Here is a 26104-nt window from a genome sequence, read left to right on the forward strand (position 1 = left end):
TCCTCAAACAGGTACAGAAAGTATTATTTGTCTTTTCTTGGTTACTTCATTTCTGACCTTTATAAAGCCTTGTAACCAGTTATTTGTATTTCTTAAGTCCTATAGGTTTCCATTTTTATATCAAATTTTTAAAAATTAAAATTAAATAAGTTCACACCGTCAGGATAATAAAGACAATTCAGATATACTCCCAGACACATCTTTTAAGATTTCTGAATGTCACACATTAGAGGTATTAGGTGTGAATAGGACTCATTTAGTGCCACCCCTTATATTTGATAGTTTGGCAAGTGAGGCTATAAGATGATTGAAAACAGAAGATATGCTTGCTTTCACAGAATAAAGATATATGCCTGCTTTCACAGAATAAAGATAAGGAAACAACTCCAGGATATCTTTTGAGTACTCATACATACACATCTATATATAAGTAATGAATAGAACATAATAAAGTTCAATATGTATGAATTAATTTTCCTTTATCTAAATGATATCAGAGAAAAAGCATGTCTTGCTCAACACTTATATTAGCTCTTTGGATGTGGACACTGATAGAGTGATATATATCTGGGAGAGAACCAAATATATTGGATGATAGGAGATCTCAATACCCCAGAACAATTGGCTAAGTCTAACAAAAAAATTTCAACAGAGATAGATGCAAAGTCAGCACTATAGTATGAAAACCAGAAGCAAAACTATATGTAGTGGGACATATGGCTTAAGAATAGAACATGATTATTTTTACCCCAGGTACCCCTTTCTTCTTCCCCATATCAATACGCTTATTCCTTCCTTCTTCCCCATATCAATATGTTTATTTTAACATATTGAAGCATATACTGAATAATAAATATGCTAAATATACTTTATCTACAAGACATTGAGATTATAGTATGGACACTGTTAAGCTGGGGGTAGGTAGAGAGAAAAAACAAGAGTGTTAAATTGATTCCAGTCCAAGTATAATGGGAAAAATGAAAGGAATAACATATGTCTACCTAGAGAAGAAGACTGTATTTGTTGTTTCAAAGAAAAGGGGTAAAATGATCATGTAATTTATGATAAGAAAATGTATAATCAAATGGAAGAATTCAGAATGTGACGTCAAAAATATGAGTTTGAATCATGGTTGCATCTTTTACCAGTGGTACGACTCAGGAAAAGAGCTAAGAAAGAACTGAATATGAACTTCTTGACCTGTAAGATGATAATTACAACAACTACAATGCAGAATTTTTGCGAAATTAAATTAGATGAAACCGCATATACAAAACACCTAGAGTACATGAAAGCGAGAGTCAACAAACACTGATCTCTATGCTGTCAAGCAGTCATGAGAGATGTTTTTGAGTTTTCTTAGAGAAATATCTTATAGAAGGTTGTTTGAGGACAAATAAGAAGGTCAAGCATCCAAGATGTCTACCAATTTTGTGTGATATATTTATATGCTGTCCACTAGTATTTTGTTATACTTTTTATATACCAGTGAAGATGTTCTTTAACTGACTTGATGTTTTATAGGTTATATCTTCTTTTATAAAGTTATAATAAATTTTCGCTACTACATGTAATAAAATAGTGCTTCTTCACTTACCTATAAAGTGCAGAAAGGGGCCTTTTGTTTCCAGGTTTTGGTCTGTATGGTTTGGGTTCTCCTGCCATGTTGATGTCTGAAAGCATAAAATAACACATTACTGATTAAACCATTTGAGAAAGGCAAATCATGGAGTATTTTTTGGACAGTTTCCTATGCAAATGTTACATGCCATTCACTAGTTCAATAAGTATTTATTGAGCAGATTTGCCCAAGAAGTAATTGAAATACATTCTATACAAAACAGGTGAGAAACATTCTTGTGGAACTTACATTTTACTGGAGGAAGATAGGCAGTAAGTAGCAAACATAAGAAATAAGAAAAATAAACAACAAATAAAAATTCTTAAATTCTACCTAAAAAGAAAATGTTGAACAAAATAAGTGATATCAGAAATCTTTTCTAAAGTGAAGATATAGAGACAGAAAGATGGGAGTGTGGTGGTGGGGGGAAAGAGAGAGAAAACATCCTTTTGATTTGGATTTGTCAGGAGTATAAAGACATTTACTTGGAATAGAGGTTTGATCATGAAGGAGGAGTAATTAAGTTTCCATGGTAATATGTTTTCTACCTATGTGGAAAGGAATTTGTAAAAATGCAACTGTAAAGTATACCAGATTTATGAAGGAAATCAAATGCATCCTATGACTGGATCGTGAAGTTACTGAATTCCGACATTGTCAGAAGGAGGTGAGGGCACATTCTTGGCTTCATGAATGGAAAATGTAATAAAGTTTCCAAGATGAGACAAGAAGATGCTTAATTATATTACTAAACAATAGATGCATACAATTGACCAATCTCCATCTTAAAAATGAGTGAGGCACTCTTAAGAAATTGGGGACATGAATGGTGAAGATTTGGGAAGTAACAGACCTACCTACTCATTTATTTAAGGTAAACATTCCATAGGTAATTGAGGGAAAGGATGGTAAAATTAGATATCATGGGCCCTCCCTGGTGGCGCAGCGGGTTAAAGCACAGCACAAAGAAGCTTAAGCCACTTCTGCATGAGTTCGATCCCTGCCTGCCCCGGAGGAGATCCACATGGCGAGGCAGACCTCTCCTGGCTCGCCCGCTGCTCCCCTCAGCAGTGTACTTCGTCGATCTGCCTGTTCTGTACCCCACTCTGTCTCTGGTGAATCCTCTCACCCTCCGCATCTCTGGCCTGTACCCCAGTTCTGTACGAATAAATAAAAATAAATCTTAAAAAAAAATTAGATATCATTACCTTCATTGATTTGCAAAGAAAATGACAGAAGGAAATGAAGGTTGAACAATAATTAAAATAATTGCAATGTAGTTGTCATTATTACAGGGTAATTTGACATGGAATTGATTTAGCCATACACCTTGTACTGCTAGTAACTTGGTAGTAACTTCAGGATCGCTCTGAGAAGATTGGGTAAGCTACTCTATGCTACGATGCATTATGTGCAGTACTTTCTTTAACGCTAAATTCTGTGGCGTCCTTTTTCATGCATCTCTTTTCTATCTTGATTCCAGTAAATTACAAGGAACCTACCTATGTGGCTTCAATATACTTTACTTCCACTTTTTCATTTGACTCAAAAAAAAAAAAACACTAATAAATTTTGTCTACGTACTTTAGAAGCCTGCAGTAGGAATATGAATTTGCAGCAAAGTGCCTTTCTTAGCAGGATTGTAAAAATGGAAAACTACAATTGGATGGTTTGGCTGGAGCGTAATTAAGACAAAATGTTTTACTAAATTTTCTAGTTTTCAAAATTTGGCTTGTTCCAACTTTTTGATGTACAATGGCAATTTTCAGTACCTAATAACTATGTGCTGAGAGGATTGCACTGACTCAAATACATTCAACATATTAAAAAACACACGCAGACACACAGACAATGTCCAAAGGATAACATGAAACTCTGTAGGAGGCAAATGCCAACAGAAGCTTTGAAAAAGCTACAGCAATTAGAGTACTGGTACATAGAGAGATACAAAAATAAGCTGATGGAGCACAATTAAGAACCCCCAAATTGACACGTGTGTGGATACCCAAATAATGATAGAGCTGGCATAGCATATCCTTGAATAAAGGAGAGCAGAACAATTAGTTACTCATAAAGACAAATATGAAATTAGATCTCCACACTAAACAAAAAGGTCAATTATTGTTGATTATTTCTTAAATTCCCGAGTTTGCAAAAATATCCACACAAAATGCTAATACTTAACAGTTCTCAACAAATTCTTTTTGCACAGTCTAAAAAAATCCTAGCTAAGCTCCTTCTTGTTACACAGGAGTATCTGAAGAGATCCCTGCATACCTAACTAATGAACTCTATTATCTGGTGATTAGAATTCACTTCTTCTAGAAAGTTGGTAATATTAGGTAAAATGAAGTCTCTTGCGGAGTTTCTGTTTGGATGTATTACATATCACACCTATGTGGAGAAATCCTCAATTCCCTTCCAGTCATAGGACAATGCCCATAGGGACAAATGCTTTACTATGGGCAGGAGGTGACTGGGGACAATGAAATTCTCCTGGGATGGGTGGGGAGTCATCATATGACATTATGGTCTCATGTACCAAATGAAAAAAATTATAAAACAACCCCCCTATCAATTTCAAGTTAACATGAAAAATATAAGGGAAAATCTTCACTGATTAACCTTTTAACATAAAGTCACAGATTCAGCCAATTAAAAAATATCCTGTTGGTCTACCATTATCTTTTCACAGTAAGTTACTTAAATTAGATTGTGCTCTAAAAATTTAATCAATTTTCTTCTTTATTTTTAAACTAAGTAAGCAAAGTCACCATTCCATGACAGAAATAACTATAAAGTTACAGAACTGAAGAAAGTCAATGAGCTGAGCCTGTTCTGATTTGAGGTAAATGAGATGAGGCAAATGAAGACAGGTACCATTCCAAAGTGTCATCCTCTGTGATGACTCACCTGTAAACACGCTCATTTGACCAATTCTACTAAGCCCACTACTATAAATGGAGTGCCAACATTTATGCTTTTGACAATTGATGAAGGTGATTGGAATTCTACACCTAAAGAGATGCAAGTTTCCCCCTTTAGAGCCCCTATTTTACTATGTTGCTTTGTTCCAACAGTGTTGATTACTGAGCAATTTACTCCTGGACTTTGAATTTCTAAATTATTACACCCAATTTCTTATGCCTTTCAGCATCCTGCACGATATATTTATACAGTGGGTGCTCACACAGACTGCAAAGTGCATCCTTGCATGGGAAGTATTGAATCTTGCTAAATATCCATTGCCAGCACATTTCTTAAAGTTATATTTATCTGATACTATCTTGGAAGATAATAAGTATGCTGCCAAACATATTATGATAAAATAAGTTCAATAAAATTCTATAATACATTCCTTTCTTTGATATTTGCAATGCATATTAAAGAATAGGATTCCAGAAAAAAAATAGAAAGAAATATTCAGCTGTATTTAGCTCAGGTGTGTGTGTTCGCGCAGTAAGTTCTGGGCAGCACATATAGAGGAGAAAACGAATGAACTAAATAAAATAAAAACAGTTTTATAAGACTAAATCAGTTGTCACAAGAATAAAATGAGAAGAATAAAATGGGAGAGTAGGTAAACTTGGTAAAACTAGGTAAGAGGGTAGTTGAAACTAAATGGGTAAAATTGGACTCTTAGTGAACTTAATGTAATAAATATAGATGTTGACTTACATGATGCATACCTGAAATTTTTTTTTAAATTGAAGGGATGCTGTGTTATAATGTTACATACACTTCAGGTGCTTATCAGTGAGCATCAATATGTGTATATAACATATTAAAGTCATTGGTAAAAGGGGCCCTCCCTGGTGGCACAGGGAATTAAGGCAGCACTATGAAGCTATCTGCAGCCATTGCAGCATGAGTTCAGCACAGCAGACCTCTCCTGACCCACCTGTTGTCCCCTTCAGCTATGTATTTCAGTAGATCTGCCAGTTTTGCTTCCAACTCTGTCTCTAGTGAATCCTCTCATCCTCTAAACCTCTGGCCTGCACCTCACCTCTTGTATGCACAAATAAATAAACCTTAAAAAAGGTCATTGCTAAAAGTCAAAGTCTACTATGAAATGTTGCAAAGCAATGTTATTCAATATGGAATCATTTAAAAAAATCTATATCAGCAAAATAGAGCTTTTCCAGAACACTGGTTCATGAGACTCCCTGAAATACTTAGAAGAACAACTTGTACCTTTACTTCTTTGCCATATATTCAATTTGAGGCATCCTCACTTGAATACTGTTAAATAACACATTCTTTACATAGCTACAGTAAGTGGGTACTTGCTATGTAGCTATCCCTAATAAACCCTGCTGGTATCTCATTTTCTAGAGGAACTGAATATTGAAGTGAGATCTAAAGTATAGTATGGTAGGTACTCCACACTATCAAAGCTAATTTTTACTGCAAAAATTAAAAGAAATATTTTCTAAAGAAATTACTTAAAAGTAACATCTTTATTCTTGGGAATACTTTTTCTTCCCCCAGGTTTTAAATAAAAGTTTAAACAATTCAGCCATAGCATATAGACTGCCAAGAAAAGTCATTCACTTTTTTATTGTTCACATTTAGAAGATTTAGAGATTCATTACAGTTCCATTGAATACAAATTCAGGAGATAAAGAAAATAGTCTGTTATGTTTGACAAGTGAATGAATATAACCATACATTACCCACGTATAAGCACCATCACATTAGAAAGTGTTTCTGCAAGTTATTATTAGTTTAGATCCTCAGAACATTCCCATGAAATAAGCAGAGCAGGAATCATTATTCCCATTTCATGTATACAGATGTTTGAGATATTGAGAAATTAATGGCTTTCATAATAATATTGTTTGTTCAGCTCACTATAACCGTCTTTATTATTGAGTGTGGCTGTGTTCCAGAAGCTGAACTAACTAGTAGAAGAGGGGCTCAATTGCTCCTGCCCGGGGAGAGAAGACTGACTGAAAGTCAGAGCAGTTTTAATCCACCCTTGCCTCACAGTCTAGAACTTTCCCTGCTCCCTTACTGCTCTTAATCAGATTTTGTATGTCACATCTCCCATGCCACTCAAACCCTGCTTGGATTAGGAAGCAGCTGGTAAAGCAATGCACGGAGTCTCCAGGCATCCTGGCATCATAGGGGAGGAAGACTAAAGGCCCAGTAAGGAGATTTGTCTGCAGCAAAGGGGGAAACATTTTGCTCTCAACTGATGTGCCCAAGGCGTCTTCCCCAGGCAGGTTCACAGCCCGGTGGTTGGCTGGAGCTGCCCAAGGAAGCTTACTTGAAAGAAATAAGTGCACCACACTTGCAAATCCAAGCACACACCACCTTGTACTCTAGCATAAAACATCTGAAATATTTTGAGCCTAAAGCTGAGTCTCAAGCCAGTTCTCCACAAAAGTAGAAGGTTTCCTAACCTTGTTTTTCCCTTTATAGAATTAAAGCTAGTTTTAACACTTGAAATATGCCCTTAATAGTATGTTAAAATATTCACTGTTATGGGAATGAAACTGTGGTCTAATTTTACTGGGCAGTCACTGAAATGTGACCATTTTAATGAGCCTTTGGACCTAGTTTCATAAATTAGTTCTGACACAGCACTATGGCACGCTGGCCTCTGGTTATTAGAATGCTAATGCAAAGATCATTGGTTGGCCAGATTCCCATTTGTTACCAGAAAATGTTCTGTGCTCCCAGGCTCCATCTGCAAGGACAAATAAAAGTGGAAACCTGAACTTCTTACGGATTATCTAGCAAGTTTTATCATGGTATGTGATTTATTTATATTTACATTATTTTTTTCTCCAGTAGAAATTAAAGAGAAAAAAGTGGACATGCATACTTAGATAGCCTAAGTAATAAATACAAAATTTATTTTATATTTTATTTAATAGTTGTATTAAGAAGAAAATGTGAATGCCACAGGTCGCTCATTTTCACTCATCAAATCTTACGGAACAAAGAATAATGTAAAAAATGTATTTATAAAAAAAATCTTATTGAACAGTCAGAACATTCTGGATTCTAGGAATTGGGTAAATGGATATGAATAGAGTGTGCTGACAGATGTCATAGAGAAAGTAAAACCTGCTGCCAACTGTAGCAATGTGATAAGCATCATAATAAAGATGTAGCCTTCAAGCTCTATCTTCTATCACTTGGAGTGCCCTTGACATCTGTTGTTGTTGTATGAAGTGGTTTCCTCCCAAGACACCCGTATTAATGTTAGTGGTTTTATAGAACCTTGTCTACCAGCAAATCTCCAAAGGCCTTATCTCTATCCTTTGAGCTGTAGACCTGTTTTTGTTCTTCTGTTTGTTTTATTTTGCTTACCCCATTAAACCCTTTGCTAATTTTTTATATACTTTTGACTTGTCTTGAAATCTAAATGTCCATAAATCTTCATGAAAATTTTGTGGCTTCTGTGTATATTTAATCAAAGTCTAGTATAAAGTTATTTAGCAGAGTAACAGACTCTGTTGAATACAAGCACTTTTCACACAGGTCACAAAACAAACATCACATGATAATAATGATGGAATTTCAAGTTACTAATTCCTAAAACTTTCAACTTGTAATTCTTCCAATCACTTTATCTCACATTATCTTAAGTCATATTTTTGAAGATTCTTTCCTAAATCCCATGAACATCTTTATCTCTACAAAGGTAAAAATGAAGGCCATGTTTTATCTAGAGAGAAAATCTCCAGAAATCACATGAATCAAATATAAAGTACCAATCAATGTTTCCCAGCAGTGCCCTGAATATATTTAGGTAATTGCTTAACAATTTTACAAATACACTTGATTATTTCTTCCTACCATTAGTGGAGACAACTGTTATGATAGTTAATGACATGCATATCTGATGAAAAATTATCTTAGCCATTACTAATGGCTAAGACTTAATACAGTTAATCAAGGGTATCTTTGAATCCCAAGAGCTTTTACTTTCAAACATGAGAACATATTCCTCAAGGAAAGTGAAATCAACTAATTGAGAGTTTGGAATATCTGTTTCATTGGGAATGTTCACGTTCGCATCAGTGAAGTAGATTCCAAAATTTGGGCTTTGCTTCTGTTTCCTTCCTTCCTTTCTTGTGTGTATGAGTGTGTGGTTCATTCCTCCTCAGATGTATTATCACCACACCATTCCCCCAACCAAAGCACTACAGTCCTACACCATAGTCCATCAGGCCTCCTTACTCTCTTTGTTTCCACCCCTTTTCTTTCTTCCTCTAACTAGCTTCAGTTCTGCAGTAAATTTTCTTGTTTTTATTTTGGCTTAGATTTGTCAGTTTCTTTGCATTGTTTCTTCATCTTCCACATATGAGTGAAATCATCTGGTATTTGTCTTTCTACTTTTGTTTGTGGTGATTTTGCATTGGTGTTTGAAACACCAGAGTTACTAGGTTAGGTATTTTATAATTCATAAGTATAATGAAATGCCAAAACTAATGTTCAGCAGCTAAATATACTTTATGTGGTGAATAGTATATAATTCTAATACTCAAGATTTTGTTAGCAGACTAAAAACATCTTTATTATGTAGGACTCTGTTAGAAATGAAAACTAGCTCAGAGCTAATCAGAAGTAGAAAATAGTCTCAATTCTATTCTTTTTTTGTTAATATAGGTAACTATCGTCCAAATATTTTCCATAGGCACTGTCTTTTTTCCATTCACAGAGGACTTTTCTTGACATATTTTCATAAGATATGAATGTCTTAATATTTTTTAAATGTCTTAGTAAATATAGAAACCATGTAACTGTAACAGATACAGGCTTCATGGACTCCGCCCCCACTCCAGATACTGGCACTTCAAATCCCATCAATAACAAGGAGAAGCACGCTGGGATGTGAGGGTGGAGCTGAGCAGCCAGGTTAGGATAAAACCTGGCGTGTGGGCTCTGGGGGTGGCTTCCTGTTTTGTCGCTGATCGTTTTGGCTCTCAATCCGATCCGTTTTCAGCGTGCTGGTGGAGTCCAAGTCAGCAGAACTGGTAGGACGTCCTAGCTTAACTCGTATTTCTCTCCCTCTTTCCCTGGGTTGTTCCTTTACCTTTCTACTTGTAAATAAATCCATTATTGAACCTTTTGGAGTGTGTCCATAATATGATTGAATCGTAAGTGCATGGGTGAGGACCCACAGACAGGCAATCCAATTCACATTGGGGTGCCCTGTAACATAACCACAATGCAAGACAATGCACTTAGAATGTGTATCTTGACAAGACATCCAGGTGATTGTTATGCACATTCAAGTTTGAGAGGCACTGGTACACAGCACTTTTAGCTGAAATCCTTTCCTTTCATTCTCTTAAAGATTTAATTTTTTTAAGTGCCTTGGAAAGAAGGTAGTAAGAATTCTGAGCAGAAAAACAGGCTTTTAGGGAAGAAGTTTGAAAAAAAAGAGGTTTTTTTCTAGAGGCTTGAGAATGGAGTAATGGTTATTTTAACATTATCTGTTGCTGTCATTTGTACATCATTTAAGAGCTGATCACATTTTCACACACATTAAAAAAGTAGTTCTCACAGTAATCTCATGCTGTGGGTCATACTGTTGATTCCCACTTACAAAAATTAAAGTTGAGAAGATAAATTATTTGTACAAGATAACATAGCTAACAAGTAGTTTGTGCTAAGACTCTCAGGAGATCTCAAGCCAAACATCATGTCCTGTAGAAGAAGTTTGATTTTTTTAATGACAATTAAATCCTATAGCTTTGACAAGTTTCATAAATTTACAGACAAACTGCCAAAATACTTGTAAATTTATTTCTTAACAGATTGACTTTCCAAACATCTCCATTCGCACATATATAAAGGACAAAGCCATTAAATTAAACCAATTGTTAAAAATTCCACGAGAAAACAGAACATTTCAAAGATCTCTTTGAGAATGCAAATCTGAAAGACAGAGCAAGAAATCAAGGAAATTCAAAGCATCTAAGATCCCTTCCCCAAACTAGGAGAGAAATGGGACAGCTGATGTTACTAACGAAGCTAAACTAAGATAAATGGAAGAATACACATAATTTAAGAATACACATAATTTAATTAGATAAAAGTTCCTCAAGATAGTGCTTAGGAAATATTGTTTAAAGGATTTTCAAATTGTTTCAGTTGTCTTTATAACCTCTCTCTCTCTTCCAGTATCTCCTTGCATCCTATTACACCAAGTCAACTTCCTCTTTGCTATACTTCCTTTTTTGCTTGCCATTTCTAAAACATGTCACACACATCTGCCCATTGCCTTAGCTTCTTCACCCTTGTTTTTCAGTTTGCTCTCCCTCTGGATAATCCCATAGCTGTCTCGCCCAACCTCTTAAAAGAGTTTTGTCCCGATTCGTGTGACCGGCCACAAGGAAGAAAGTCAGGAGGCAGAAAGGCCGAACAAGTAGAATTTATTGCTCCTGGGCAGCAGCTGAGACGGAGCTCCCAAGGGTGGGGTCCGCAGCTACTGCCAGTGCTGTAGGGGAAGTGTCTCTGATATAGTTTTTAGGTTCAGTCTTAGAAAGCTGCCGTGGGAATGTACACCTGGAAGCAAGGCCTGGTTCGAGTCATTGTGCTATTGCCCATATATGGTCACACAGGTAGCCCTTGTGTTACTGCTCCTATCTGGTCACACTCACTCAACCAAAAGATTTGCTCAGATATCACCTTCTCCCTATTTAATATAGCATCACTTAATTTTTTATGCTCTTCACACTCACTACTCAGGGTGATTTCCATTTTCTTATTTAATTTTTGTTTTCCAAAGCATGTATTGCCTTCTATTATATGACATTACTTATTCATTATGTATATGATTTATTACTACATGAACTTTCCACCTGAATGCTCCATGAAATCAGGGAAGGGGTTTTCATTTGATCCACAAATATATTCAAAGCACCTAGAATATTTGGCTATAGATGAGGCTCAGTAAGTATTTGCTGAATACTGAATGAGCTAATCAATGAATTAATGACTGTACTGTCTTAACTTCCATGATTCAGCACATTGTTGATGATAAAAAGTAGATTCATAAAAATGGGTTGCTTTTAAATAGCTAATGACTAACTTATATAATTAAAATTTATTTGATGAATAAAGTGGTAACCAAGAGATTTTTAAAAAAACATTTTAATTATTGTCCTAATAAAAAAGCAAAATTTAAACAAATTTAGGTTGAATGACTATTAAGGTAACATAAACAGTAATTTTCATGGCACTTTGATCAGTTATTGACTTAATACCTTATATACTATCACATTGTTTACAAAGTTAACTTCCCAAATTTATTGTTTTTCATGAAAATATTCAGATCTTTAAAATTGCATATTATCACTAAATAATTTTGACACTGTTGACACTTCCAAATGACTTTCCTTTGTAAACATATTTTTCAGTTGAGAAAATACTTCTACAGGTTCTGAAGAATTTGATAAGCTCAGAGCTAATCAGAAGTAGAAAATAGTCTTAATTCTATTTTTATGTTAATGTATGATTATCAGTCCAAATAGGCACTGTCTTTTTTATTTCACAGAGGATTTTTCTTGACATGTTTTCATAAGATAAAACTTGTCAAAATGTCAATATTTTTTGGAATGTCTCAGCAAATATAGAAACCATATAACCACAGATAGTATCAATTTTATTTAATTCTGCACATCTACTATTAAAAACAGAGATTCATCAAACTTGTTCCCTTAGGTTGAAATATTTCAAAACTCTATAATAGGAAAATAAAAACCAAACTGTAAAAACCTTATAGCTCTCATTTTTTTTTTACTTTATTTCTTCTGTAAGATTGAATGTCTTTGTTAAAGTAAGATTTGCTTTTAAAAATTGATATTTATTTAAAATTCCATAATTCAAATGTCTGCTAAACATTTTTGATCAGAGAGCTACATCTAATTTTGTATAAAAAATAAATAAAATATAGGAGGATTTAGAAAGTAATTCCTCAAGTCTCAAGCATTTCCAAAATTCAGTTTATAATAGATTTGATAATAATATGTTGATGTTTTAACATTTTAAGTCAATCTCATTCATCACCAAAATTTTGATGGTCCTGTTTTCTAACTGCAAATATATAAAAATATTTGTACAAAGTGATACTTACAGCCTGATTTGTATAAATTAATAGAGTATCACAGCTTGTTGGATGCAATTATGAATTATTTATATACCATAACCAACTCCAAGTACATTTCTGCTCCATAGGTTTCCTAATTTACTGAGAACATTACTTTTACCACCATGCTGTGTTCCACCCAAATTTGTACTCATATTATCACTGCAAAAATTACATAATTTTGTCTTCAACACTGAGTTTTTAAACTCCACTAACAATACCATTCACAAATGTCAATAATTCCAGTTTTCATTTAGTAACCAGCAATGTTTTAATTTTAAAATAAACATCTAAAAATAAATCAGTAATATAGCTTATAACCTATTAAAGTTTCATGAAAAAATAATTCATCTTTTTAGTAAAATATTTTTGAGTAATTACTTTGACAAAATTGCCTATAAGATACGGAATCAAGCCAGTATGTAATTCCTCAAAAGGAATTCTTGATGTCTAGGTGAGGTATCTGTCCCCAAGGATCAGAGATACAAATCATTGATTATATGACTTAAAGAAATATTAGTGACGTATGGCCATTGATAGGAAAAGTTAATATCACAGTTACATAGTGGAATTAATGCTAGCTATTTTCTAAAAATAGTAATGTAAGCAATAAAGATTAAATAACTAATCATTTTCTGAATTATAAACTGATCTGTATCAATATTACTTTTCCCATTTAACAGTTAGAAAACTTTAGAGAACTCTAAGGTTACCCAGTGAGTATTCTGGCATAATCCATATTTGAACTATATTCTTTCTGATTCCAGAAGTGCTTTCCTCAGACACCACATTACTTCCTCCTACTTGAAGGGTAGTAATTTAATCCTTTTGTTATTGGCAAACACAAATTCCTGAGAAAAGGAAAGGTAGGGTTGTTTATTTCCATTCAAAATTAAATTACTATTGCAGGCAGTATGCTACCTGGGTTAGTATTCATTAATTTCTGCTAAATATTTTGATGGTTCTTAAGAATCTGTATTTGGGGGAGGAGGCAAATTCTAAAGGCATACTTGACAGTAATTGAGTAATGTGTATTTTTAAAAATATGCCTAAGAATTCTTTCATACTTGCAGTAGGCAGAATAACAGCTCCTTGAAGGTATACATGCCCTAATCTCAGAACATGTGAATATGTTCTGTTATATAGCAAAGGGAAATTAAACTGATGTTAAAACAGGGGAATTGGCCCTCCCTGGTGGTGCAGCGGGTTAAAGCACTGCACTAAGAAACTAAAGCCACTTCCCCATGAGTTCAATTCCCGCCTGCCCCAGAGGCCACCACATGGCGAGGCAGACCTCTCCTGACCCGCCCGCTGCTCCCCTCAGCAGTGTACTTCATCGATCAGCCTGTTCTGCTTCCCGCTCTGTCTCTGGTGAATCCTCTCACCCTCCGCACCTCTGGCCTGTACCCCAGTTCTGTACAAATAAATAAATAAATCTTAAAAACAAACAAACAAACAAACAAAAAAACGGGAATTATCCAGATGGGATCACATAATCACAAAGATCCTTAAATCTGGAAAAGGTAGGAAAAAGAGGAGGTTAGAATAGTGGGCATGGAAGAAGGCTGCCATGATTACAGGATTTCAGTAAGCCTCTAGATGGTATTACAGAAAATACAAAGATTATCCCTGAGATTCCAGGATTGCTCACAGCCCTGCTGGTACTTCTGCTTTTGCCTACTAGTGAGACTTTTGTTGAACTTTGATGGCCAGAGCTCTTAAGATACTAAATTGATACTACTTTGAGCCATTATGTTTCTGCTCATTTGTTAAAGCAGCAATAGAAAGTGAATACTAAACCCTTTTCATCAAGAATTAGAATTAAATTCACTTTGCTTGCCTGTGGCCTGGGTTGAGTAATCTTACGAACAGAATGTGGCAGAAAATGGAATGCCACTTCCTAGATTAGGTTCTAAAAAAATGTCTTATATCAAGCTTGGTACAGTACGACTTTCATGGGGTTTCTCCCCGATGCTGAGGAAGCTTGTCCCCATGTCATCCACACCATGAAAAAGCTGCTAGAGAAGAACCGGGCCTGTTAGTAGCCCCTGGGTGAACCCTGAAGAATAACCTCCTCCAGTCGATATTCAGATGATGATGGTTGTTCCATCTGACAACTGAATTGCAATCTCGTGAAAGACCCCGAACTAGAACTACCCAGGTAAACTAGGCATAGATTCCTGACTCACAGAAATGGTGAAAAGAAAAAAGTTCTGACATTTCAGACTATAAGGTTTTAGGATACTTTGTTATGTGGCAGTAAACAAATAGAAAAACTGTAGGTTTTTATTCATATACCAAACATGGGAAATTACACAGAAAAGGTAAAATGCTCTTTAGGTGAGTATTGCTCCTTTTTTTCCCTCCAAATAAATTGATCAGATGTGACCTCCCAGTAATTTTAGTATAACAATGCACACATGTAAAAACTGACATTTCCGTAAATATAATTTAGTTAGGTTTTATTCAGGTTATAATTGGAACTAAAGCCTTAACATTGAGAATAAAATGTCTCAAACTTCTAAGCACACATTTATTCATTTTTTAACCACATGTTTTAATGGATAGTACTGTCAAAGCTTCTGTGAGATCAGCAAAGGCAATTAACCTCTAATTTTCCCTTTGTTCTTTCTTCTGTTACATTTTGCGTTTCCAGTGAAGCCTATGCTTAATGGAACAAAAATGCCATAAACTGAGATTAATTATCGGTTTTCACTTTGCTATATAAAAATATTCTCCAGGCTGCAATTTACAAAGTTTAATGACTTCTAGCATAACATATATATCCATTAAATAAAGAAAACAACCTTTCATTTTATGATAATTTTATGTTGAATTTCAAATTAAGCATAATTATTAAAGCAAAGTAGTGTTTCCTTTTTTTATGAGTAGAATTCATCTGAGCTAACCAAATATATATACTGACCACTGTAATACATGACAAGTAGCCAAGTTCTTTCCCTATCCACTTTAAAAATTTTAATAACATTCAGATAAAAAAGTCAGTACTCACAACTTCTTTTAAGTGGACGCATGTAAATTAATCAAACCTACTGCTTCTGCCTAGCTAAATACAAGTCTTTGAACCCAACTTAAATATTGACTGGTATAGAATCATCTCCATGTGTGAGTAGAAGGGAGTATACAAACTGCACACTGGGGAATTTTATTTCCTATGAAGTTAAATGAATTCTAGTGCTTAAATGTTGCTCTATGGGAAATTGTATCTTTATATAAATCAGTTTCTGTTATTATTTTCTCTGTGAAAACAAAGTTAGTTTTACCCTCTGGAACCAATTCATAAGGAAGTTTATAATGGGCAGAGATTATGCATTTTTAATTTTGTAATGGCCTTGATGGCAAAGTGATATTTGATATTGCAACTGATCTGAATTTAATGAACAGCATATAATCTAATATTCATAAGTCATTAAAGAGCTTTTAATTCTTTTAAATATTCAGCAATAACAGATTAGATCTGTATTTATAAATACATAATACGACACTCTATTTTTTAGATGAACCTGTCCTCCTACTTTAAATTCTCCTTGTTAGTGTGTCAAGACAATTGTGATCACTGCCTAATTAAGAGAGGGACAATATACCGACCACCACAGGAAATTTCAAAATATATGGCTAGTTTCATGTTCATTGTGTCCAAATCAAGTAAGAAATCAGTGAGCAAGTAAAGTAATTTTTGTACATTAAAAAAGAGAGCAGTAGTTATGATTTTATTCAGTCTTTAAAATATATTCCATTATGTAAAGGAAACTGTGCTCATCTACAAATCACTTAGATCTGCTAATGAAAAAATAGCACATCCCTTTAAAATGTAACGTTTATAATGCCTTTGCCTTGCATATGAAGCTTGGATAATAAATCATGACAGAAAACATCATCAGCAATGTGAATATTAAAATATGAGTATAATTAATTATGTACAACTGCTCCTCTTCTTGGAGTAGTGGTCAGGATCAGCAGGTAACACTGTATAAATTATTATATTCATAGTTTGGTTGTTGGGAAGATAGGCATGTGTTCCTAGTGGGCTTCTAAAATATGTACATAAATAAAAATGGCATCATCATCATCAATATTTATTTCTAGGGAGGTGACAACTCAAAGCCAGCAAAACACACATTTTTCAATTGTGGTTCATTTTGTGACCAAGATCTAACTATATAGATAGAACGCTTTACATGTTTTAGCTTCTATACATGGAAAAGAAATGGGGGCTGTCTCTGAGGGAGTGTCATGTGCCCTACATGATTCACAGAAGGTGTCTGTGTAGTTTTGTGTGCTGATCCCATAATCTTTTCCCTTCATTATGAAGATCACCTATCAATAAATTGTATCTCCCTACACCAAACCTCTAATTTCTTTACTGTTTATTTCCTTATTTAAGTAAAAATCTGGTACCTGAAAACATGTCTCAAATCATCATATCACTCCATATTTCAAATATTTCTATTGTGGTTTTACTTTGGGGGGAGTTTGTGTATTGGTCAAGGAAAGTATTTCCTTTTTACCTGTGGTATATTACTAATCCTAAAAATTTAGAAAAATCAGCCTCCATCTATTTGATCATGGCAATAAGTTATAACAAATTTTCTATAAGCCTTTCTGCAAAAGCCCATCTTAATTATAGCTCACATGATTTAAATCTCTATCGTCAATACTTTTAGCTTAATGGCATTGTCAGTCATCAAGAACACTTGGTAAGAGGTTTCTTTAAAATAATATGCTATACTTTACCATTTTTATAATAGCTATCAAGTCACAAAACATTTGAAATTAAGAATGATTAAGCTAAGTGGATTACAAACTTAGTCACAATGTTATAGAATAGAATCTTCTTGGATTTCTACTGTTGCGACATAATTCTATTATTACCTTTGTAAGAATACTTAAAAATACATGCAGTTCAATATTATAAAACAACATAAGATTGACAGATTACTTCTTATCTCTTAAAGTATAGCTCACATGTTTTATACAGACACAACACTTAGATACATACTCATGTATCAATAGTGTTGCAAAACCTAATTCAGTAAAAACAGCTGTTTGCCAATTTTACTGAAAAAAAAAATAAGCATTTTAGTTTGTTGAGATGAGAGTAATGTCCAGTTTACTTAAGGTTATAGTATTTGATAGGCCTATGTATAAAGTGACACAGTAAATATTGAAAGTAGACAAGTATTAAGATTTAAAGTATCTGCCATACATCAGTGTCCTTGATGTTTTGAGAGGAAGGAACTTCTACTGACAGCTTTTTATTCATGTGTGTAGTTGTTACAGAAAAATGATATGGATCAACGATGATGATCACACCATGTCATTATGAAAAGAATGCTATTTAGTTTGGGGGATACAGTATCTTTTTGTAGGAGATATGACTGCTTTTTTATCTGATGGGTCACACTAGCATTTTATTCTGATCTATCTATTCTCTGAATTGAGTTTTTTTTTTAAATCTTTAATCATACCATGTAGTTTTACAGACTTCCAACTCTACCTTCAAATAGTCCATCTGTACCCTCCCCATGTCACCTTGACAGTTGAACCTGTGTTGTGTGGCACCTTGGCATGAATATATTCATAGTTGCTCTCTGCACCAGGCTCAAGAATATGACTGCATGGGATCAAATTCAAATTCTAGTTCCAGTATTTATTAGAATGGACACTTGGACAACTGGACAAGTTACAACTTTCCCAACCTCATTCATTAAAAAAAAAATTCAACAGCTTCACAGTGCTTTGAGAAGAATTAAATGAGTCAAAGTTTAAAATAGTCAGAGAGAAACTGATATGCAATCCATGATTAGCTGTGGCCCTTGTTATTGTTTTAATTATTCTTATTTTTGTTCTTACTTTTCTTTTTGTTATTATTTTCATACATCTCTCTATATTTACTGGCTGATGCTATCTATCAATACCTTTTCTTATATAATTTTTTTCTTATTGAATAAAAGGAGAAGAAATTAGGGTGGGGAGAGTTGCCTGTTTTGAGCTGCAGTAGTTGTGAATGAACCCCTTCTTTTCACTTTCACATTGAGAAAGAAGAAAGCAATTCCCAACTAGTGTTACGTCGCTGAAGCCAAGGACAAGACATCCCAAGAAAATTACTCACTATGGGTATTTCAATATAAATGGAAGACTAATATTCAGCTCCCACGAGCTGAATTCATTTGTTGTGCTTGTCTGATTTTCTTGATGCTACCTATAGAGAAAAGAGGGAGCCAGGGGAGGATAGGCGAGATGGTCATGGGGAAAGAGGCAAGAACCACCTATTTGAACTCATTATTACAAAGACAGATCACTATATAGAACTCATTATATAGAAGACAGATCATGTCTAGCCTACTAACAAAAAAATGTGAGCTTTTCCCCAGAGTTGGTTGGGGTTTGTGCCCACAGGTTTGCCTGAAACTGCCTCCACACGAGGGCAAGAAGGTAGACACATATCAGAGTGCTTTGGAATGAAGCCACCATGGGGTGTCAGACTGAAGATGTTAACAGGAAACAAATCTCTTGTCAAAAAATCTGTTTTTGCCACAACTCATAGCTGTCATGATCATAGGAAACAGACGATAAAAGCAGCTCATGTGGTCACTAAAGGACTAACACCTTCTGAGGTCAGATAGGTAGGAAAATGATGTCTGTAGTCCCTTTGTCTTTTCTACTCCCTATAAGAGCAAAATAGAGATGAAAGAGGAGGTACAAAAGCAGGAGGATCACAGCCCCTCCCATCTTCAACATTTTACGGCCAAACTGAAAGTGTCTGGGTCCCCCATAAGCCAAATCAGTCCCACTGTATTCAGATATATATGTGGTAGTAATTTCCAACTTGCTAAATGCATTGCATTTTATTTTAGCTGTTTAATTTCTATCTAAATAATATAGCATGGATATACCATTTTTAAAAGGATCTGTTTTTTAAAACTATAAAACCAACTAGTCCTGATCATGCTGGATAAAAACATTTTTACTATATTGTACATCCCATGCAAATACCCAGAAATGCCACACCCTTTCTCTGATTAACTTATACCCTGTGAATTTTTGCCTGACTAGTTCAAAACTGAATTTGGCTATCATTGCTTGTGGCAGTTTTTCCTGACTCCTTGATAAAGGAGTCTATGCTTTTTGGGGTTATCTCTTTTATAGTATATAGCATATTATATTTATTGGAGCCTTTTTCCAAGATATAGTGTCAACCATTTTTTTCAGCATGCATAGTATGTATTCAAAAATTACTTGTGAAACAAATGAACATAGGGCTCAAAAGGAGGATAACAGATTTGGAATAACCCTTTGGCATATAACTTTTTTAGCTTCACTACGTCACTTAACTAGTTGTTAGACAAAGAAGAAGCTAATTTATTGTGTCGGTCAATTCTCAGTGATGCTTCCAGAGAGAACTGTTTTTTCAGAAAGGAGCAAAATCTAAAATGACCAAATTAATTAAGAGAAACATATGTGAGAGAAATTATGGATTGTCAAGGAAAGTAGGAAGGAGATGAAGGGCTTAAAGTTATAAGAGGGAACTAGAGAAATACCTACTCATTGGTATTTTGCTTTGCTTGTATATAAAAATGCAACTAGTAGGTCAAACAGTAATGTTTTGTATTAGTATTCATACTTGGGATTTTGATCATGGCTCTATAAGTCAATTATTTTCAGCAAGTATAATTAACATTAGTATTCAACCAGTATAAGATTTTAAGATTCTGATCAATGGATTAAATATTAGTTTGAAGTCAAGCTGCAAAATTAATCTAGTTAAGGAGGTTAATTAATATAAAAGGCTAACATGAGAAAGAAACGGTTTTGCTCAAAGTTACTTATTTTTCTATAATGGCTACAGCTTAAAAAACTTTGAAGACAATATATCATTTCCTTTATTTTTAATTTTAATAATTTCATCATCATGAGATGGGACATGATTATGATAATGATATAGGACATGATTATAATCGATCATCTTGCCCTTAGATCTTTTCCAAAGATTAAATACAAGAGCCAGGCTAGATGTGATCACTACATTTTTTTTTTTTTAAATCTGCATTGCTCCTCTCCTATGTTACCCAAATAGTTTTCAAGCACATTATGATAACTGAAAGCTGCTCATTTTATTTGACGATCAGGTAAACTGTGCTTAATATTCCACTCCAAACCTACCATCTTTACCTGTAAATATGTTCTTATGTTAATAAATTCTGTTGAATCATGGCCAAGATTTAGAAGAAAAGAAGTATGAAAAGAATGCAGAATCAATCTTCTCAAGAAGTATTAAGATTACATGAATTAATTTAAGTGGAGCTGGAATTTACCAGAAACCTAAGTGGGGTTGTAGAAGACTGCTCTCCTCTTCAATCAGCTAAAAATAGTTTAAAGGGATTAAAGATGAACAAGGAGAATAAGTTGATTTACTAAGCTGAAAAACTAATTCTTAGCTAATGTACGTGGTTTCAGCTTTTATGTTGACTGCATCTGGAAACCAATTATAGGAAAATTTTCAGGGTGTTTATGATAGGTAGAATCTGAGGGAACATGGGATGTTAGGTTTCTCTGTGGGGCTTCCATATGTAATTAAATGATAAATATGTGTTTTGAATTTTGTCTGACTACAATTGTATCTCATTTTTCTTAACCAACTTAGTAGCTTTAAAAGCCCTACAAAGATTTTAAAAATATGTAGAAAACTGAAAAATCAAATAGTCATTATTTTTCTGCTAAAACCTTGAAATGTAATTTATTTCAGTAGTTCTTCTTATTTTAATACAATTACCAAATGCATAAATTGTATTTTATAAGTATTTTAGATGAATGAACCTAAGAAATTAGGGCTTGAATATGTAATAAATTGAATATTAACTTAAATAATACATACCATTTAAATATCTACATTATCAAACTTTAGGTATTAAGTAATACCTTAAATGATAACCTAATACATTTTACTGAATGTATGATAATCAGGTATATCATACAGATTTCTAACACATTTCTCTATATTCCTTTACAAATGCATCAGGTTAATTTCTTATTATCTTGGAGAACAACAGGGCTTTAAAATTTTATTTCTTTCAGGGAGTAAGTATATTTTATACCTGCAAACTATAAGGAGGAGTAACTTTCAAGAGTTGTGTTTGTTAGTATATTTCAAAGAAATAAAAAGGTCACTGATCTCTTCACTAGGAAACATGGCTGAATCGCTATTTTCTTTTCACCCACAAACAGGATTGGGTTACAAGATGGTAAAGAATCTGTGTTGCCTTTCTAGGTACAGAAAATTATCCTTAGATAAAATTATCTGATTTGAACCAGAGAATTTGAGAAAAGTAAGATTTTTCTCAATGTGCTTAAGCTATCACTAAAACTTCAGAGTTCTATAAGTTTTTCAATGTTCATATTCTTTTTATTTCTGATATAAAATAATATACTTACACCGACTCAACAGAAAGGTATATGTTTGCTCTAGAGCTAAAATTTGTTGAAAAATTGTATTATTGTTTTACCTTTCCTTTCAGTGATGTCTCTTATCCTATGAAAGCTATCTCTTGTCTGTGGAGAAGCTTCAAATTGTTATTGCAGGAAACCAACTTTGAAATTTTGATATTTTTGAGAGTAGACTTTTTGAGACTGTAACTAGAAAGTAATCTTGAAAGTCAGGCTTTGTTAAGAGATAAAAGGATTTCCTCCATTCCTTACTCTTAGCAAATCTCAAGGGACAGCCAGATGACTCAATCTAGATTCTTCACTTGCCTGGGGTGGCTAGTGCTTCCGTTGATATGCCTGAACCATGAAGCTTGTTGTCTCTGGAAGAGGAATGATATGTAGGAGAGATCCAAACCAAAAATATAGTGAACACCAAACACTTTTACCCCCATGGAGTATGAGAAGAAGGAGACAAGGATAAAAAGTAGGATGTAGGCAGGGAAATGTGTATATCAAATGTCCAATGACTAGACTAAGAAAAATCAAAATTAAAGAATTTTACAATTTCTATTTCAGAATTTGGAAGGGGAGGGTTTAAAAGGCATTCCTTGTATAGTGAGAGATGCCTCATGGAAGTAAAACTCTACATGCTACCTAGCAAGTGGAGCCTTTAGAGGAAGGTCGAAGAGTTGTAGAAAAATGAAGCAGTCACATTTTCTCTGCACAACTGAGCGGTGGAGAATAAATCTGCAACTCTAACTTACTTGATAGAGTCACATTCTATTACAGTATATTTGTGCTCCTAAAAAAATCTCTTGTACTATTATGCCATGCTGTACAGTAAAAGCTGCAGAGCTCGTGGAAATATCTGGGTTGTTGCACAGCACTCGAAAACTCATCAGGTACTGTTTTTTAAAGGACTTCAATAAAAATGACAGCAGTTTTATAAATGCTAAATTATTAAGAATTTCATATGTACTAAATAAATATTGTAATTTACCTTGTAAAAGGATATTTGCTGGTGAGTGAGCCTTGGAAGTTTATGGTTTACAAGTCAATGTGAAGTGGAAATGGAAGGTGATCTGAAATCATATGGAAGGAAAGTTGGACAGTAGTTGTGGATGGAGTAAGTAAGATGAATGGTGAACTGAAGTAAATGTTTGAGGTGTGTATGGGGGGAGTATGGGGATGGAGGTGGGGTGCGTGTGTGTTATTATGCAGCTGGATAAGTTTTTACACTTAATGTTTCTCCTAGATGTATTTACATATATGCAAACTGAATTCAACTATGTTTAACTTACTCCTTAATATTTTGGAATAGATTCACAGTTTCAAAGCAAGTATTAGAAGTGAACGACTTGTACTACGGTACAATTTTAAGAGCCTCACATCATTTGCCATCTTTTGTGGAGTTAGAAAGGTTTGAATCAGGAGCACTATTCTACTCTATGCTTCTCCAAATGAAATAACAGTCTAATTTTAGTATCAGCAAATTAGAGGACAATTCCGGACTAGAATAGATCAGTGACCTTAATTAAAAGTCCTTGAATAACCTTGATTTTTTTTTTGAGTAGTTTAAATTTGCAATTTTCAAAGTGTGGTTCTTCAAAAATAGTTCTTGATGGATACATACATGGAGGACTGCTATAGAATTAAATGGAATCTAATCTAACTTTCCTTGCAAAGTTCAAGCAGTTGACACCCTAAATGTGCTGTGTTAAATTTAGATTTCTTGTTTCTTTAAACTTTACCTTCCAGCATTGCTTGTGTGGGGTTTATCGAAAACCAGCAATGGCAGGAATGGTTCAACTCAGCAATGTCTTTAGGCAAAACGAGCAACACGTGGATCGTGTCTGGCATCACACAGTCTCAGACTGCTCCTCTGTCAGAGGGTCATTAGAATTTGTGGGACACGAGTGTTGTCAGAAACTTCGAGTTTAGAATTATGGATGCTGCTTAGCTGGTGGTAACTAACAATATCTTCTTGTCTCTTATTTAATTTCTCCTGTGACTCCAATATATGTCACTGCCCCCTCATTTCTTATGTTTATTTTAAAAACGGCAATAAAACTTACATAATTTACCATTTTAATCATTTTCAAAATCTGTGGCATTAAGTATTCACACTGATATGCAACTATGAACCCCATCTGTCTTTAGAAAATACTCATCTTCCCAAAACTTCCAAACTAACCTTCAGAAACTAAAGCAGTAATTCTTCATTCCCTCTCACCTGTTTGCTAATAACCACTATCCTGCTTTCTCTTTCTATGAATTTTGCTATCCTAGGCCATTCATATAAATGGAATCATAGAGTATTTACTCTTTTGTGACTGGGTTATTTCACTAAGAATTAATGTCTTCACTGTTCGTACGCAGTAGCATGAGTCAGAATTTATTTCCATTCTAACATCAAAAATTGAATAATATTCCTTTCTTTAACTTTCTTTTTATGTTTACCAAAGTACATATTAATTTCTGGAATTCTATGTCTTTGTCTTTTTTCTTGTAACACTTTGAACAAAGTGTGACCAGATGTTCTTTGTTGTCTTAATAAACCAGAAGCTATTAGTTACCCCTCAGTTTTTTCTTCTCCAGATTAAGTAGTTCCATCTTCTCTAACATTTAGTTCTATTCAGTAATTCTGTAACTGTTGTTTATATTCTATAAATATAAGTTCTGAAATGTTAAAACTTTCCTTTGACCACCAGATCTTCAAATATTGAGCATACATGGACAATGTTTCCACAAAAGCACTTTTAACTTGGTGAAGACAATCAAAAAGTATGTTAACTGACTTTTTTTTTTAACAGCTTTTATTGTCTGATACTCATTGTGGTCCAATTCCATTTCAAATGAAGAAGTAATGCATAGAAGTCAAATGCAAAAAGACTTGAAGCAGAGGATAGAACACCAAGTAAAAAAATTCTCCATTTAGCTCTAGCCTGTGTCATAGAATCACTATCTTATTTTAGAATGCTGTCATTTTAGCTTTGAAATGCTTTCTATAGAAGTGATTACATTAATCCTACAGTCAATTTGTCTGAAGTTAGCAAGTGTTACAGCTATCAAAAGTACTACAAAAATAATTGAATACATTTTTAAAACTAGTAGATGCTGTGGCTCTAATTTATTTTCTTGGGATTGCCAGGAAATAGCAAAAGAGAAATAACTCTATCAGGCACCAGAAAGGGATTTATAAATTGAATAATGCCAAGCTTAATGTTATTCAAAGATCTCCCTTGGTCAATAAGTAGCACTAACTTCTGCTTTCAATTATTTTTTCTCTGAGGAGCACACAGAATTTAGGACAGCTATCTTTTATTCCTGATTTAAACTACACGTGCTCAAGTCAGCCTGATGGATAACCTAATCTGACTGCTGAAGGACAGTCCGATTCTCTGTAACACTTCACCAAGACCACTGCATAATGGGTTATCCTACGACAGATATTATTTTCCTGCTGGGGATGTTCTGTTATACCTGAATCTCCTTGCCTCTAATGGTCTGTGCACATCAAATCATTGACCGATAGACCTCTAATAGTCCTCATCTATGAGTATTATATAAGAGTTTAAAATAAACTTTCATTCTATACAGTGATCTGCCAGGTGTAGATCATAAAGGTTGAAAGGGGAGATAAACTGTTCATAAATAATCATACTTAGAAGCCCACAGGCTAACACTGAGCAACATATCCTAAAGGCCAAAGTAATAGCAACATAACATTGATATTTGTTATCACAATTTACCAGTTTAAATAAAATTAATCATGTATTTTCCTTTAATGAAGCAAAAAGTTAAGTGTAACTGCTAATAATAACAACTAATAATTTTCTAGTAAGTCATCATTTAGAAATATTTCTATATATGTGTGTGGTGATTTCCAAATATTTGGAAAAAGACAGAAATTTCACATCTTGTTT

General features: G+C 34.1%; 1 protein-coding gene across 12 annotated transcripts in view; it reads right to left on the reverse strand.

Annotated features, from left to right (window-relative positions):
• Positions 1-26104, reverse strand: part of RALYL (RALY RNA binding protein-like) — a 580783-nt gene that overhangs the window by 113734 nt on the left and 440945 nt on the right. For all 12 annotated transcript variants that reach the window (XM_012722964.1, XM_004679761.1, XM_012722961.1 and 9 more), the window contains one exon: positions 1598-1673. In XM_012722964.1, coding sequence (XP_012578418.1) covers positions 1598-1673 — 76 coding nt within the window. The remainder of the gene's footprint in view (positions 1-1597; positions 1674-26104) is intronic.

The sequence above is a fragment of the Condylura cristata genome, unplaced genomic scaffold (assembly GCF_000260355.1).
Source record: "Condylura cristata isolate star-nosed mole 26May11 unplaced genomic scaffold, ConCri1.0 scaffold00009, whole genome shotgun sequence".
NCBI classification, from domain to species: Eukaryota; Metazoa; Chordata; class Mammalia; order Eulipotyphla; family Talpidae; genus Condylura; species Condylura cristata.